Here is a 16,759-nt window from a genome sequence, read left to right as displayed (position 1 = left end):
AGAAAAACAAAAGTTTTGGCCAACCTAAGTCTCAATATTAGTATGTGAATGTAAAAGATGTTGTTGTGTATCTATTTTGTTGTAGTGTATCTATTTAACCATCTCTGCACTCAAGCACTGAACACTATTGGCAACCTCAGTCCAAAACAATTGTTGCTTGTATGACGATTGTAACGATCATTTTGATTATCAATACGTTGATGATCTTTTGATCAATTTAATAATCGCTTAGGCCATAAAATGTGAGAGTGGCCATCACAATTTCAAAAGCCCATTTTGATCAGACTTTTAAACCCTGTTTAGTTGCTTAACTTATATACTTGGACAAGATCAACATAGTTCAGATTTATGCTTTCAAGAGAAAAGGCTTTTAGAATGAGAACTTACAAATGTGTTTGTCGTCCGTAACACAACCTTGGAGAGCTGCTAACGTTACCCTAAACTCTGATAGCATCCAGGACCGGCTTCCACACAGTGGGAAAATACTAACGGTTACAGAGTGGTAGGGCTGGGCAATATGGAGAAAATCAAATATCATAATATTTTTTGACCAAATACCTCAATATCAATATTGCGACGATATTGCAGGGTTGACTGTTGGTGCTTTCACAAAATATGATCAAAACATTTTTGATAAATAATGATCATGGATATAATGATTGAGTGAGTAAAGGCAAATAATAGAACACCTTGTTTGGTAAGAACGTAAAAAAAAACATCACTTTACTGTAATGTAGCCTTAAAACCAGGAAAAGACAATACTTATGCCATATTACGATAAGACAATATGTAGTCTTTTATCACGATATTGATATATTATCGATCTATTGCCCAGCCATAAAAAAAACTTTTCTTTTCTTTTTTTTTTAAACGTAACCTATAATCCCACAAATTATGAAATGCTTCTCGGCCTTGGAAGTGTCTCTGCGTTAGATTACTATTGTAGGCAGTTGGTCGTATGCTCACTGGACATGCTAACCTTAGCCATTTAGCTCACATTAGAGTAGACAAAAACACAGTATAATTCATTCCTTAACCTTTTTGCGCATGTATTTTTGGTTTGGAACAGGCAAAAAACCCTCTCTAAAGTCTCTATAGTGTATACAGAGTATTGCTCTTAATCGAGCATGTGGAGGAGAAAACCCCAAATTGACAGGCCTGCCATGCCTAGGGTCAATTGACTAATTGTTTCAGCAATATATTCCAGTGTCAGACAATACAGTTGAATATTGAATCATTGTCCAATAAAGCATAAATCATATAAAGTATAACTGTTACTATTACTGTAATCTGTGTGGTCCAGCTGTTTGTCTGCCAAAAGATGAAAAAGAAGACTGTATAGTCTAGACATGCCATGGTCAGTGAGAACTGAACACGGGAGGGTAGTGTGTCTTTTTGTGTACAGTAATAGTCTTATGCAGTTATTAATGCTTACAAAACAGATGGCAGCAATGCTGGCAGTCATAACACTAACGTTAACATTTCATAATAATTTCACATGAAGAAAACTAATCAGACCAGAGCCAGAACAGAGCGCCAGACACTTCAGGTGTTGTTTTTAGGGTGAGAGAAAAACTCCAGGTGATGCATTTCATATTCTTCAGATTAGAGCTCCATCTTTTGATCAAGCCAAGGTTTAACCCACACCCAGCTGTGAGAGAACCAACATAAAATAAGCCTTTGAAAAGCACCATTAATAGGAGATGAGAAATACTCTGGAGCCATGGCTGCTGTAGATTGACTGGAGATGAAAGGGACATCATTCTCTTTGTTAGCCAATGTCATTGAGAGGGTTTAAGGCGTGAGACCTCAACAAAACATAAGCTCTCACCAGTGTACATCATTACCAGTGTTCAAAAGCCCTGCTTGTGTGTGCATTTGGCTGAGATGAGAGATTAAAATGCTATACGTCAGTCATCATTATTATCAACCAGACCATAAGCTACATTACTGTATACTTCTGACCAGAGAATAAAGATAATAATAGAGCTCATAAATAGTGCTGATTAAAAACAAATAAAAAGCACAGAAAGTCACAGACATACAGGGAGACACTGAGGGTAATTGACGGAAGACAATGAAAAGAAAAAACTGCATGCTTCATTACACTTTTTAGATAATTAATGTTCTGTGTGTAACGTGTGTGCTGCTGATTTTTACCTGACCAAGTAGTCGTTGCGTATAAGCATCAGGTGCTGCAGTATAGAGAGGAAATAGGGCTCTGCACTGCTGTCCTTCACCAAGCTCTGCACAATACTGAACACATCCCCCACATCAGTGCAGCGAGTCAAGGACTTTTACATAATCCGCAACACTGCATTTTCACATAAAAACATTAGAAGCTACTGAAATAAAAAAAAGAAATGAAAGATTTCTTTTTTTAGGAATAACTGACCATAGCTGGATACATGAATGTTTCAAATGTACTGAATGAGAACATAGTGTTACATGCTTCTGTTTGTAATCATGACAAGGATATTCAAGCTCGCCCCTGATGTCTTCCAGCCTATGAGAGAACTCTATCATGTCCTCTTCTTTGTGCTCCTCAAACACCTTTAGCTGAATGTCAAGGGCCTCGTTCCTGATGGCTGTCAGGTGCTACAGATGGATTAAGATAGAAAAAGAAGAAAAGTTAAAACAGATTAAAAGAGATTAGGAATCAAGCAAAATAGAAGGCTTGAGACCTTCTGTGACATTAGCACCAAAAGTGAAGCATCAAGCTCAAGTCAAGACAAGGAGCTCATTCTAAACGCTATCACTCATCGTGCTAAAACAGGTGTGGGGTCCAGCTCCTCGCTTTAATTTATTTGTTTCCTTGGCAGCTACAGCAACAATGTTTACAACAGATAAACATGTTAGGTAGATGGTATAAAAGCCACTAGGAAGATTATTAGCCAAGGCACTAGAAACTTTATTGGTTTCTGGGCGCTGGCACAGACAGAGGACGTGCAAACTCTCCTCTGTGTTTCATAAATTATTTGCTGGAGCAAATCTACAATATTTCACTGAAGTGGACAACTCATTTAAATATTAATACAAGGTGAGTGTGTGTGTGTGTGTGTTTGTGTGTGTGTGGTTATGTTATGCTTACCGGCAATATCTCTTTCAGGCCACAGCGCATAAATTCATTTCTGATGTGCAGCCTGAAGTCCAGCTCATCAGGGGACGTCACTAGTGCATTGATGAGCTGCATGCATGCCACCTGCAACATGAAGGGTACACAGAACAAAGAGACAGAGGGGGGGGGAGTGAGAGAGGGAACCAGAGAAAGAGACGACGGACTTCTTCTTCCAGAAGTTGATGAAAAGCATGCCGGCATGCATTCTAAATGAGTTATGTCCCTTGGAAGCAGAGGACCATAACTAATGCATGTCTATTTTCTCCAGTCACCAACTAGGGGGGCTGATTTTAATATTAATGCAACAACTGCAGACCCATACACACACAACTAACTAACAGTCAATTTAAGGGCAAACTCGCTCTTTTGGAAGCTGTTTTTCACTCCTCTATGAGTTTGGTTTACTGCACAGGGACCGCCGCATCCTGTGACTCTTCAACTAGCCGGGCAAACACAGACAGAAAAATCAATTATTGATCGGCAAAGGAATCCACTCATGTGTGAAAAGAGGGTATGGCAATGCTAGAGCCAAGGAAGGATATTCAGATGCGTCCAAGTTCGTTGCCAATCGGATAGCACACTCTTATTTTTGTCATATTCCTCAAACCTGTCTTCAAAGTAAGATTCCATTATTATAATACAGACAGGTAGTATTACCAAGTGTAACAAAACCTTTGTTTGACATGTGACTGGGGTGCAATGGCCGTCAAGAAAACAATACCATTGTTATATTTAACAATTATTTGAAGTAAAATTTGAAAGTAAAATCAATATGCAGAGAGTTGAAACTAGCTAGAAGTACTTAATCAATAGCAAGAGACAAAGGGGAGCAAGAACGATCACTGCGATGCTTTACATCATTTTTCATGAGTAAAACATCACACTATAGATGCTATAATAGTATTTGATGTCTATAATTCGATTCCAGCTTATCACACATTTAATAACTCATATCCGTGTATTCAACTATCTACATTAGCCTCAGCTTTATATTCAGAATAATGCATAGTTCAATTACAAATATGTAAAGACACCCAGTTGTTAAGAGAAAATGAAGGCATCTTTGACTTTGGCGGTCTATTTACACTTATTGTCTCAATGCATGCTTTCCCTAAGCCAAAGGCTGCCAGGGGAGACTGAGTATAAATGTAGTCAAGTAGGACAGACAGCCTTTGGCCACACAGTATCATGGTTAAAATAACAGTATCCATGCTTTAATAATGCATGGGGTTAAAAAGGAAACTGTGCTGTGTATTAGAAAGTGGAAAAGTAATAACAAAGCATCAATTCCTTGCCTCACTATTTTCCTACTACTACTGCTTCCACCCTCTTACAGTAGAGTGTCCCTACAGTGTTGCACCTGTCAAACGTGGTTGCAGCAAACTGAAAGCAAATGCTACGGATAATGCTACAGGGGGCAAAAAAGGTAGCATCATTTAATTAAGTTTAACATTGTTAAAGCTTCAGTAGGCAACCATTTTTTGGCATCATTGGAAAAAAAATCCATAATAACCTTTCAGCATATTGTAATTCAAGTGTTCTGAGAGATAACTAGACTTCTGCACCTCCTCATGGCTCTGTTTTCAGGCTTTAAAAAATCTAGCCCCTGACGGGAGATTTAGGCCAATCACAGTTCAAAGAGAGAGCGTTCCTATTGGCTGTGCTTCGGTCATGTGAGTGGTGCTTGGTATTCTCTCAAGAGATCTCAACTTTCATGTACTACTGTGTGTGTGCGCGCGCGTGTGTGTGTGTTTAGGTAGTGGATGAATGATCACTCTCTTCACATCCCTCAGCTACCAATTAAAAATGCAGACAACATACTTTAATCATGAAATACATTATTGTGAGACAAACCGATGCCGTCCCCGTCTAAAGGAGCCCATATGCAATATCTCAAGTGTTTGTATCAGCAGGGAGATGATACATGAAAAAATGATGTCCACAAAGAGAGGGATTAGTGCATAAGATGACGAAATGGGCAATGTACATGGACAGGTAAAAATGTGTCAAACCATAAAGTGGATTAGGAGGGATTCAGAGTTTACAATTTATTAATTTTGGAACGTGGGAAAGGGAAAGCTTCTCTATGTATAGATTAGAGAAATCTGTGGTTTTACTGTTTTTTGTTTGTGTTCTCTGTTGTGGTATTTTTTATTGTTTTCTTAGCTGTTAGCTGTAATTCCTGGTTCTACCGTACTTAAAGTAGAGTTTGTTTTACAGATCATTACTAGATGCCCCTGTAACTAAAAGGCTAACAGTATCATTAGTAAAGGTTATTAGATATGGCAACTGCAAATCACGGCAGATCTTTATCTTAGTTGAGCAACTAACGCCATTACAAAATGATTAAGTTCATTACTGCAAACTGTAAAATCAGATTAAAAGGTTCTCGACAATTAACCTTAACTAAGACACTTAACCAATTGGCTCCTAGAAGTAAATAATACGAGAGCGCAAAAATTTGACAAATACAGGGAATATATAGGTATAATATATATATGTAATATATATCAGTGTTTGTGACTGAATCTGTGATTAACAGACAGTTTTGGCTTAAAACAAGAGTATAACTAAAAATGTCTTCGTAAAAAAAGACTTGATCAGACCAAAGAATGTGTAAGAGACCCCTGAGCACAGAGTGGTTTCGGTATGTTAAAATGGTAAACTTCCCACAGCCAGTCCGTATTTCATTTCAGAGAAATCTGAGTGAAGCGACAAGGTGTCAGCGGTTGTACAGTACACTTACTTGTAATTGAACCGAACGATCTCGTAGTCCCTGCACAATGGGACTGAACCTCTCGATGGCTCGCCATTCCCCTGCTGTGGTGATGGCTTCAAGGACCTTTTCCAAACTGAATGAGAACATGAAATGCATGAGCGAACAATTGGGGGGGGGGGAAATGAAGACATACATTCATTTAAAAGGGATTTTGACCATGAGCTCTCTCCTATTCCACTGCATCCAAGGTTCCTTTATTGTCAATTTGACATGAGTGGATGGGCTTTTCCAAGGGATTTCATCACCTTCACTGTAGAACATGACTTAAGACTTGAGTAGACTTGTGATGATCATTAAAATGGATAATGAATTCAGTAATTAATGAACTCTGCAATAGAAATAGTCCACCAGTGCCTACTGTGGTATTTTTGCTTATTGTGATGTCATTACTTGGAGTATCTTCAAATGCTTCATGACCCTAAAATCTGAACAACCTAAGCTCGAAGGTTATGTAGGCCAATAAACCATAGACCAGTTACGTTATGACCAGTGCTATTGGTCATAACGTAACGCAATGACATCATCACGAGCGTACAACGTGTTATGGCTTCTATTTTAGATCAATTTAAACAGGATCATGCAAACAACGATCTACCGAAGCCACCCGCATGAGGTCAGATCTGTTCAACTGGACATATTATTTTATCTTATACTTGAAAATGCAGACTGTATAATTTTTTTTAATTACTCTTGAAATATCTGTTATACTATCCAATATGACTCTGCAGTCACTTAAAATCTCTCAACCTATTTTCCCTGCAAATATTTTCCCCATTTTCACCAGGCACAACACTTACAATAAATTGTTAACATACAATATAGTGGCACCGGCTTTGTGATACGTTCGTTTGAGAGTGACATTGGCACTCACAAAAGCACAGGCCAGATGTTGAACTCTGAGACATTGTGTCAGTTCAGCCTTTTGGCCAATTGTTGGCTATTTTATGCTTTACCTTTTATACTGTACGCTCTGCAAAACCCTTTGACTTTAATTGATAATAATAAAAGGCCTAAAAGCATATCATCTTTCAACATTACAAAAGCAGTGAGACATGGATATGGTGAGAGAATGAATGAAGCCAGAACATACGTGTTCTCTTCGCCCACGATGCAGATGGCTGACAGCAGCTTTACCACGTCAGTCATCATGGCAGACTGGGTGGGATCAATGGCTCTTGCCAGTAATGCAAGACTTTTCTCCTCCCCGAGGATTCGATCCAAGCCATACTGCAGTAAACACGAACACAAAACATGGTTAGCCGGATATGCTGCAATTCTCCCCATTTGCAACAACAAGAACACAATATCCTGAGAAACAGTAAAATCATATATTACCTTAAGAACACAAGATTCATTCAAATTCAATACATTTACGTGCACTCCAAATTAAGATTGATTGATCAAATGTTTGATCAAAGTACAACTCAAGGTTAACAGTAATTTTAGTTCCATCTACTGTATAATGCAATGCCATTCAGAGGTCTGGCACAGCACAGTTTACTGTGCGGTTGAACTTGGCCACCAGAAAATGTGATTAAATGCCAAGGTAATAATTAAACTGATTTAGAATAATTGTGTGTGAGTTTTACCGTATGCAGTATACTAAAGCCAACAAAGAGAAAAACAATCTTGCAAGAACACTATCATTACAAATACCAATATTGTATTGTCAATAAAGTTTCAACTATAATTACTGCTGAATAAGGAAAATTGAGGTTCATTTATTTTTTGTGGTTAATTTGTACAAAGAAAATAAATTCAACAATGTTGGATTGTGTTTGAAAATTAAATGTTTAGGACAAATAATGCATTACATTTAATTCACTGTTTGTATAGCAATGAACGGGGCCTTTCTTTCACCCAGGAAGGAACCAAAAAAAAGTGATGTTTTTTTTCTCTCTTTTGAAAAACAATTACAAAGTGCTTTTGTAGACCTCGTAGTAACACCAGGCATTACTGAGCACTCAGATCATATTTTCTGTTTGCCTGTTTGATGTGGGCTTTCTACATTTGAAGAGGCAGTCGGCCAAACAAGTTATGTGGTATTCAGATTTTGTCCTTGTATTTGAATATTGCTATGTGCAAATGGATACATCGTTTGCCTACTTTGTAAGAAATATTATAGTTTTGTTGATTTTTCTGTCACATTTCTGTCATGGTATATTTCCCTATCTTTAGCTTTGCTTCACGCATTAACTGTTTATTGATGGCTTTACAAAACGGACTTCATGACAGGAAAGAGACTGTGGTTCCCTGAATTTCCAGAATCAAAAGAAAGATGAACTGTCAGTATTCTGTCAATGCTCAAAAAAGTAGTTGACACTGCTGGAGCAGGTTTGTCTATTCAAACACACATGTCGGATGTATACACTATATATTTTTTTTAAATGTTTGAGCAGTTGTCTCTATACTTTGGAAAACCTAGCAGATCAGCTAAATCCGCAATGCAATTCTTTACATATACAGTACAGTATATAGTAGATAAACAGTGTAAATTCCGACCGGAATTGAAGTCTGTGGGCACTAAAAAAGTAATGAAACTAAAATAGAAGTAAGCCTGAGCGCTATATACTGTATGCATTTATAGCAACTATGCATTTACATCTAATCCATATTGGGAAAATCGGTTTTCTTGATACAGTTAAGTTGTTCAAAGGGCAGTTTCACAGGGTGGTGACTTCTAGTACTACATTATTACTCCATTGGTGACAGACAATAGAAAATGTGCAACTGTGTGCCTTGACGCAAGAAGGCAGAAGAAAAAAAGGCTGCACTGACAGCTGGCAGAGAACACCTGTCTTCTTGGCATTGTGGGTACATCCCATCCCAAGATGCCTCTCTAGCCAGGGAAAGGTCTGGGCTGACAGAGAGGCCTACGGGTAAATGCTGGCGTCTGGCGCCTGTTGAGACGCAGGATTACATGAGACCTTACAGCACACTTTGTGCCAGAGCGCCTGTATATCTGTCTCCGTTGGGTTTTAGCTCCATGTGGCAAGATTCTTTTTTTTTTTTTTTTTATAGCTACTGTGGACTAACAGCATACAAGGAGGAAAAGCTGAAGCATTGAGAAATAAAGCTACTTTAACAGAACATATTTTTATGCACATGTGCTTAGGCCTGGGTGATAATTTAATATTACTGTCTATTGACCTTAAATGGAAACATGTTATCACAATATGATCACATTGTTTTATTATTTAGGTAATTCTGTTGTTTAACTTAAGCAAATTGCATAAACAAACCAATATCAAAATTAGTTATGAAAGTTTTTTGTTTTTTTTAAAAGCATCCACACTGACAGTGATACGTTGTACTTTCAGGTGCATTAAGGGACAAGCTACAAATGACAGCTTGTTTGGAGGAAATTCACTTACAACACATAATGACATGACCTAATTAGGTCGGTGAGAGATTCATAGTCAGTTTAAGTATATTTTCGGTTCATTGCGCTGCCCTCCTTTTTTTCTGTCTTTTCAAGGTACCATTTTGTTTCTTTTCCTTCTATCGGTAATTTGTTCTCTGTCCACTGTCCAAAACTCTGCTGGCTTATTTGGATCAAATAGTCCCAAGAGCTACTGTAAGGACTCCCAGGAACTAAACTCAGGAACTAAATCCATAACTAAAAGTCTATTTTTGCAGGATCCTGTTGCATTTCCAATAGATCTAAGAATTGTAAAGATTAGGCAAATAGACTGCTTTGTTTGAAATGCAATATTCAAACACAACAAAACAGCACACTGTTCTGTGATTTATCATTATTAATTTGTGCTGTAGTACATTACCATGTTGAAACAATCATTCTCTCAATGGCATCTCTTTCCCTCTCTTAAACTCTCTTAGTCACACACACTCTCTCTGTTGAGTACCAACATTAGATCTGTGTCACACAGTGTCACACAGATTGCATCAGGACATTAGTAAAACTCCCCCCAATTGGCTCCATATTGTTGTGAAGCTGCTCTTTTTCTCCACTGGTCATAAACTCTTTGTAATTGAAATCCCAGGTGCCTAATTTGGTAATTGCATGAAAACACCAGATGTCGGTGTGGATGGGATTAAAATTACCCTTGGAGATCAGACTCAACTCAAAATACACAAAGTTATTTCAGAGGGTTTTTTCCCTGAAGGGTAAAAAGGACAAAACTGACATATTAATTCTAGGACATATTTCCTAATAACATAAAAGTCAGACGTTGGTGGTAGAACACCCACCTCCACAGCTGCGTCTTTAATGAGTCTATGAAAGTTCATCAAATCACAAACTCTCCCGAATAAATTTAATGTAGGCTATTATGCCCGCAGACACAAACAATTCCCAAGACTATAAACAATGGATCAGATTACTACGTTGCTACAGTCTTGCTGACTCAGTTTTTCAATGAAAAATATATACACAAAAACTTTAAATGAACTGAAAAATATTTATCATTACACGCGTTTCTTTCAGAATGACACCCCCTAGTTTTAGAGGAATAAAAGCATTAATTTAAAGTTAAACAAACTGATATGTCAATAGACAACTTACTGTACTACCAAAAAAAACATTATCAAAAAATAAAAATCTGTTTTCATTACCTTATTGTTCATGATGGCTTTGATACACTGGACAACTTTATGTTGATTCTTTTTGTCAATCTTCTCTTGCCTATAGGGACACAAGAGAGTAATGATGAGCAGTTGGTCTCTAATGCACATAATGAATACTCCAAACTGTAGGCATTAGTGTACATTGTCATATAGAGAAACAGGACTCTGAATAGACAACTATAGTGAGATGAGTAAGAGTCTGGACAAGAATACCCACGAGTGAATGCATAAACTTACTGTTTCTTGAGCAGCAACCTTTCCAAAACGTCCAGCAGCAATCCAAGACCCTCATGCCCGAAGCTCTGCACCCAACTGAAATAACAAACATCAAATCAATATCACAACAGTGTAAGACTGACAACTGACAGCAAAACTTCCATACTCATCAGCCACTGTGGGAAGCTTTAAGACAGAAAAACAGAATTCAGTACGTTGTGCTGAGGAGAAAGGCAGCAGAAGTAAACATAGGATTGCATGCCTGATAAGAAAATATGCAGTAAAATAATATAGACAGAGGGGAACAACAAATGGTCAGCACATTCAGACACAGTTAAAGCTACAATTATATCTGACACAATACTTCATTTTTGAGGATGATGACCATATCAATATTTGAGAGTTTACAAATGCAATAATGATATATTCATTGTTTTACATAAACACATGATAAAAACAAACATCTTTGAAAAGGATCCCATAAATTTGTTTTTGAATAATTGTGACATAGATATATAGTTAGCAGGACATTTTACAGTTAAAAAATGTATCCAGTGTCTTTAGTACAAAAATTAAAAAAAATATATACAAACGCTTATACAAACAAAAACTGTGTTAAAGGCCTTGATAGACAGGAATTGATCTTCTGAGAGAAAATCCAAAAATGGCAGCAACAAAAAAATCACAATGCAGAGTAAGGTGTGTTTTAGCAGCCTGGAGCGTTTTTTTGTAATTGTTTTCTATGAGAGTGAAGCGTTTTGCACGCTGCTTTCACGTTGCTGAGCACTTTGTGTTTATCCGCTCTGTGGGCCTTGCTCTTTTTACAGGAGCGCCCTTAACGCCCTGAGTTGAAAACATTTCATCTCAGAGCGGAAAAGTGCCCATTGTCATTAGTGTTTTTTCTCATTGTGGTGACTGTTGCTGGATACCCAGACCTTTATGACTTTACTAACTGTAGTTACCATGATCTGAACAGAAAACAGCAGGCCTGGAGGCTGTTGCTGGATACCTGGAGCTACTGTTTATGAGCTTACCAACCGTAGTTACCTTGATCTGAACAGCAAACAGCTGGAGACTAATTAGTGCAGTGCTTGAGATTTTGGGTAAGTTGTTTTCATTAATTTAAACTGTACAATTAACTATTTGGGTAGTGTACAGTTCATGGTTTGCAATAAGGTAACATTGGCACTCATCATGGTCGTCTAGCAACATATTAAAAAGAAAAGACGCAGAAAACTGCAAAAAAAAAAAACGCTCTACCAATTGAGAAACAAAAAGGCAGTGCGGTGTGCCTCACGTTTTACAGGTGGAAAACGTGAGGCGCTGTTTCTGTCTGATCTGGGCCTGAGTTTCGGGCCTGAATACGATTCTTAAGGAGGTTACACTATCTAAGGAGGTTATGCTACTTCACACTGCTCCATCAAATATGCTATAGGAGGATTGAACTTCCCTGCTACTCTGTGTGAAAGTTGATTTTAGACACATCTTATGGAGAAGGTGCCTTTGATGGATTCTAGATTAAAGGAGTAATATCAAAAGCTTGGACAAACACATTACGTAAGTTTACTTTCCTTTAAAACAGGCACATTTATTTCCATCCAGGGAAGGAGCCATTATTCGAGTGTGTCTACAAAGAGAATCAAACTAATTCCTATTCTACATTAGTGCTGGTCGAAACATCAGACATTAATGACACAGTGGTCTTGTCTAGACGTGGAGGTGATCTAAAGGAAGCTCTTCTTCAACAAGAAGCCTTTTGGTTAACAGAGCTCCAAACTTTTGGGACCCACTTTGGGCTCAATGATGAATTAGATTTGAGTGTATGTCTGTAATCGTGTTGTTTAAGTTGCTGTTAGTAAATTGACCAAGGAATGTTTTTAATGTGTAATTTTGTATACCTATAATCATGTGGCCTGATAATTTATGGTAAGATTATTATTGTTTTCCTTCAATAGTGATGTCTGATGTTCTTTGTCTGACATGTAGTTTTCTTTTTTCCTCTTCCTGTTTTTTTTTTTTCATGTTGAAATGGATATGTGATGATGTCACTTCCCCAACCAATAGGGATGGCAGACACTTCCAATCATCCAATCACATTGATTTGGTGGTGTTTAAAAGAACACAGACCACCATTTTATCCTCTTAATGTCCTGATGAAAGTTCTTGGTGATCAAAACGTTGACTAATAAAGCAGAGAAAAGTGTGTGCAAGAGCAAGTCATTTTTTATTTGGAAAAGTACACGTTGGAGGGGATCTACTCCCAGCACCACAAACAATTTTGAGAATGTGCATGTTGACCTCTTCATTAACGACATATTAGCAATAGTTTTGTTATAGATACAGAGGAAGGAACAGTGTTATCACCACAGTGATATTTATTAAATTAACTGGGCAATATTTTGATAATATTCAGCTTCTAGAAGACAAAATAGTGACCCTGTACCTTTTTCCAAGAGAATGCATACGTACATTTGGATATATGGTATAAAAAACAAAAATTAAAGAAAAACTTTTTTCAAAAATACTGTTTTCATATTGCTCAGCCCTTCTCATCATTTTATTCCTTAATCTTCTTCTAAAAACTAGAGGCAGGTTAATTGTTAGGAGGTTGTAATGAACTCTGGCCTGGGCTACTAAGATCTCTCTGGATCCACATGTTTTGAGAGAGCTGTTGGAAGTTAACGACTCAGAAAATAGGGCATTCCTTTACATAAAGCAAAGACTTCCTTTAGTCTTCTCACTTCCAGATTACAATGACTGCTAAACCTGTACTTAAAGCAGATGAAGGCACAAGGATGTGTGTGATAGTAGTGCAGAACAAAACAGATGCAATATGCTTTGCCTTATGAAAACAATTCCAATTTTGAGACTTCTTGAATACAATCAAAACAGAATGGCAATCAAGAAAAAAACAGGGTTAGTTTTCCTTGTTACTGACAAATCAAAGGCTGGAGATCCAAGGTTTTCACCCAAGAGTGACGGTAGGGAATGGGAGAGAGAGCAGCGACTTTAAACTTTAAAAGAACAGAGAAGTTTTAACTTTGATTCAAATAAGGAGCACGAGTATGAAGAAAACATTACATTGCGAGTTTAAGCGGATGCAAAAGAAAAAAAAAACAGAGACAAAGACAGCATGAGTGAGACTGTGAGCGACTGCACCTCCCTCCTGATTGAAACTGAATGACTGAATAACCTCTCTGAACATTAGCATTCAGTGTTTGTACCATTCTAATCAACAAGCTGCATGCCTCCCAGCATCAAATCTACAGAAATTCTCAAGGTGACAACATGAAATTGGAAGCAGTTATCTGAATTTAATTTCTTGAAAAGGACTACGGGCTTGTAGGTAGATCAAATGTCCAAGAGTTTATTTATTTGTTGTTACATTGTTGTGTCAGATGGTAGATGCTTATTTTGTTTCACATTTTGTTTTGTTCACACCTTGATTGAACACAGGTGACAGGTGATTTCCATTGAACATGTTCCACCCCAAAAAAAGCTTCACTAGTGATGATTAAAGGTCAACTCCATCTACTGTCTTTTCTGTTTTGTTTTGTTTTTCTAAATGGAAATGCTCACTCAGCTGTTAGCAAAAAGCAATGACGTAGGTTACCAAAGTAAGCTAATCAGTGACAGCTAGCAATAGCTGAGACTACGTTAGCTGTGTTAAGTTTGGAAATAACTGAAAGGGTTAGTTCTAAGTGGGGTTGTATGAATACTTCCACGATCTGCGAGGTAAAATAACTGTTTTTGTCAATGGAGTCTGGTGGCTTTGAAGAGAGCGATACAACAGCTTCAGTGTCCCATCAGAAAGGGCTGTCTGACGGCGAGGTAAAGCAGCCGTGGACGGGAGCAGCAGAACATTTTTTTTAGCCCAAAAAAAACTTAAAGCATAAATAGCATAAAGGTTAGAAGGTAAAAGATGATTAATTTCAACTGAAAAAATACCAACGGAAGCTGAAGAAGGAAGGACAACAACCACCGTCATGGCGGCTGCGGCTAATGCAAAACGCGAAGCATAAAGTAGTAATAAGACAACCAACTTGTTAAATAAACACTGGTGTTGTTGCCACAAATCAATGTGTCTCCATGCATTCATCCATATTTTTTCTATTTTCTTTGTGAATTTTCAGTACAAAGTAGTGCAAAAAACTAACATCGCTGTCGTCCAACATGTTTGTTTACACTAAAGTCACGTTTTAATCACGAAAGATTTTGCGAGAGTCAGGACTCTTGTTCATGAATGGAATCTGATAGTGTATTTGGCCAAATCGTTGCTCACCACACCCTATAGGAACATAATTGTTAAATTTAACATAACATGTTGTTATGTGTGGGGTCTTTTAGTGTGGGCCAGCCTTAAGCCATGATGTACAGGGTTTTATTATGATCAAGGGCATTCATTGCTCAAACAAATAGAACCAAAACTGATTTTGAAAAGCTCCTAACATGGTGATTTAAACACATATTATAATAGTAGTGAATGGTTACTTTAAAATCACCAAGGCTTCAATTCTACCTGACCTCAGCTGTTATAAAAACCTCATTCTTAACTGCCTTCCACTTACAAAAGGAGGACAAGCGGCAAAGGAAGCAGTGTAGACCTCCACATCATCAAGGTGTATGACTATGTGTGTGTGAGTGTGTGTGAGTGTGTGACAGGGTCAGGAAAATAAGGGAGGCTGACAAAGACTGTCGCTGCCATTCTGATGAAGACAGGGAAGGCTGCTGCCAAGGTGGCTAAGTAATGAGGCTCTCATGTTCGAGAAAAAAAAAATCAATTTAGCCTACACGTCTCACTGGACCATGGCCCAGGCCATTCTGGTTATAGAGTACGCACGGCGGGGGTCTTGACATGAGCTTCATTGAAATGTATAACTCAATGGCACCTGCATGCCAGCTTTTCATCATCAGTAGCAGAGGCAGAGAGCAAAGGAAAACAACCAGTTGATCTATAGCAGGAATTATTGCACAGGAAACCAACAAGCCTGTACTGTCAGGGTCTGCTGCAACAAATTTGAAAGACATCTGCCTTGAAACACATGAGTGTTTTCAAAGGCTTCTAGTAAAAGGGCCTGGCAGATTTAGACTATCTCAGAGCCCAGAAAGGGACAATATACCAGCTGTCCACAACACCTGGAGAAAAGTCTCATCTTCAAGAGCGAGAACAATCAGGCAGAGGCTATAATCTATCTAAGGAATGTGTCTTTGTGTCATAGTTGAAGGTCAGGGAGTAGAGCTGTGATAAGGCAGATAAAGCTGAGCAGACAATTCTATTGATCTTGTACAGAACCTGCTACTTTTATGCTCAAACTGTACGCATCAATTAACGGGCTACGACGCGGGTGCTCACTTTGAACGTAAGCACCGAACCACCGGTCAGTTTTGTCCAGTGACAATGCCGAGGTAGTTTATTCTAACAAGATGGCTATTAAATAGAGAGAGACGCTATTAAAAGCGAGAAAAACAGCATTAGTTTGTGCAATTCTATTATGAACAGAAAGTAAGAAGGCAAAAGTACGGAGCCACAAAAGTCTGGAAGATGCAGAGAATATGGTCTGTCTATACTGCAGCAAAGTTCAGTTTTATAACACATCAGTCTCAAGACTACAGATTTAGCCACAACATGTAAAATACTTCTGCGATAAAATTAAATTAACAGATCTCTTGAGAGCAGTTGTGGGGACTGCTTACACTACAAGGCAGACAGCCGACCAAAACTATCTGAGAGCCAGATTGTTGATCGTTCAGGCAAAATGATCTGGCATTGTGACCCTCCCTCCAACTGCACGTCAAACGACAACCGATCTGGCAGAAATCCGGCCCGGTTCTAAATTAGTCGGGGGCAACCAATTCTGGGCTAAATCAGGCTAAATACGTACAGTGTCTGCCCAGTTTATAGCCACCAATGGCAATTACAACTCAAGGCATTGGGGCTTGTGTGATGAATAATGTGACCTGACCAAATGTTGATGATTTATAACTTTCAGAGATGAATCAGTAGTTATATGCATATAGTCATATACGTTGTAAGTGCTTTGTATTTGACATGCTGTCTG

At 38.1% G+C, this 16,759-nt stretch overlaps 1 protein-coding gene across 4 annotated transcripts in view; it reads right to left on the bottom strand.

Moving 5' to 3' along the window:
- LOC119477745 (protein diaphanous homolog 3-like) overlaps positions 1-16,759 on the bottom strand; it is a 188,522-nt gene that overhangs the window by 142,834 nt on the left and 28,929 nt on the right. For all 4 annotated transcript variants that reach the window (XM_037751877.1, XM_037751861.1, XM_037751869.1 and 1 more), the window contains 7 exons: positions 10,722-10,796; positions 10,473-10,542; positions 6,988-7,124; positions 5,865-5,970; positions 3,092-3,202; positions 2,480-2,598; positions 2,161-2,277 (listed from right to left, as the gene is read on the bottom strand). In XM_037751877.1, coding sequence (XP_037607805.1) covers positions 2,161-2,277; positions 2,480-2,598; positions 3,092-3,202; positions 5,865-5,970; positions 6,988-7,124; positions 10,473-10,542; positions 10,722-10,796 — 735 coding nt within the window. The remainder of the gene's footprint in view (positions 1-2,160; positions 2,278-2,479; positions 2,599-3,091; positions 3,203-5,864; positions 5,971-6,987; positions 7,125-10,472; positions 10,543-10,721; positions 10,797-16,759) is intronic.

Source organism: Sebastes umbrosus, chromosome 2 (genome assembly GCF_015220745.1).
Source record: "Sebastes umbrosus isolate fSebUmb1 chromosome 2, fSebUmb1.pri, whole genome shotgun sequence".
Lineage (NCBI taxonomy): Eukaryota > Metazoa > Chordata > Actinopteri > Perciformes > Sebastidae > Sebastes > Sebastes umbrosus.
The sequence above is the reverse complement of the archived record's forward strand: the minus strand, read 5'-3'. Positions and strand labels throughout refer to the sequence as shown.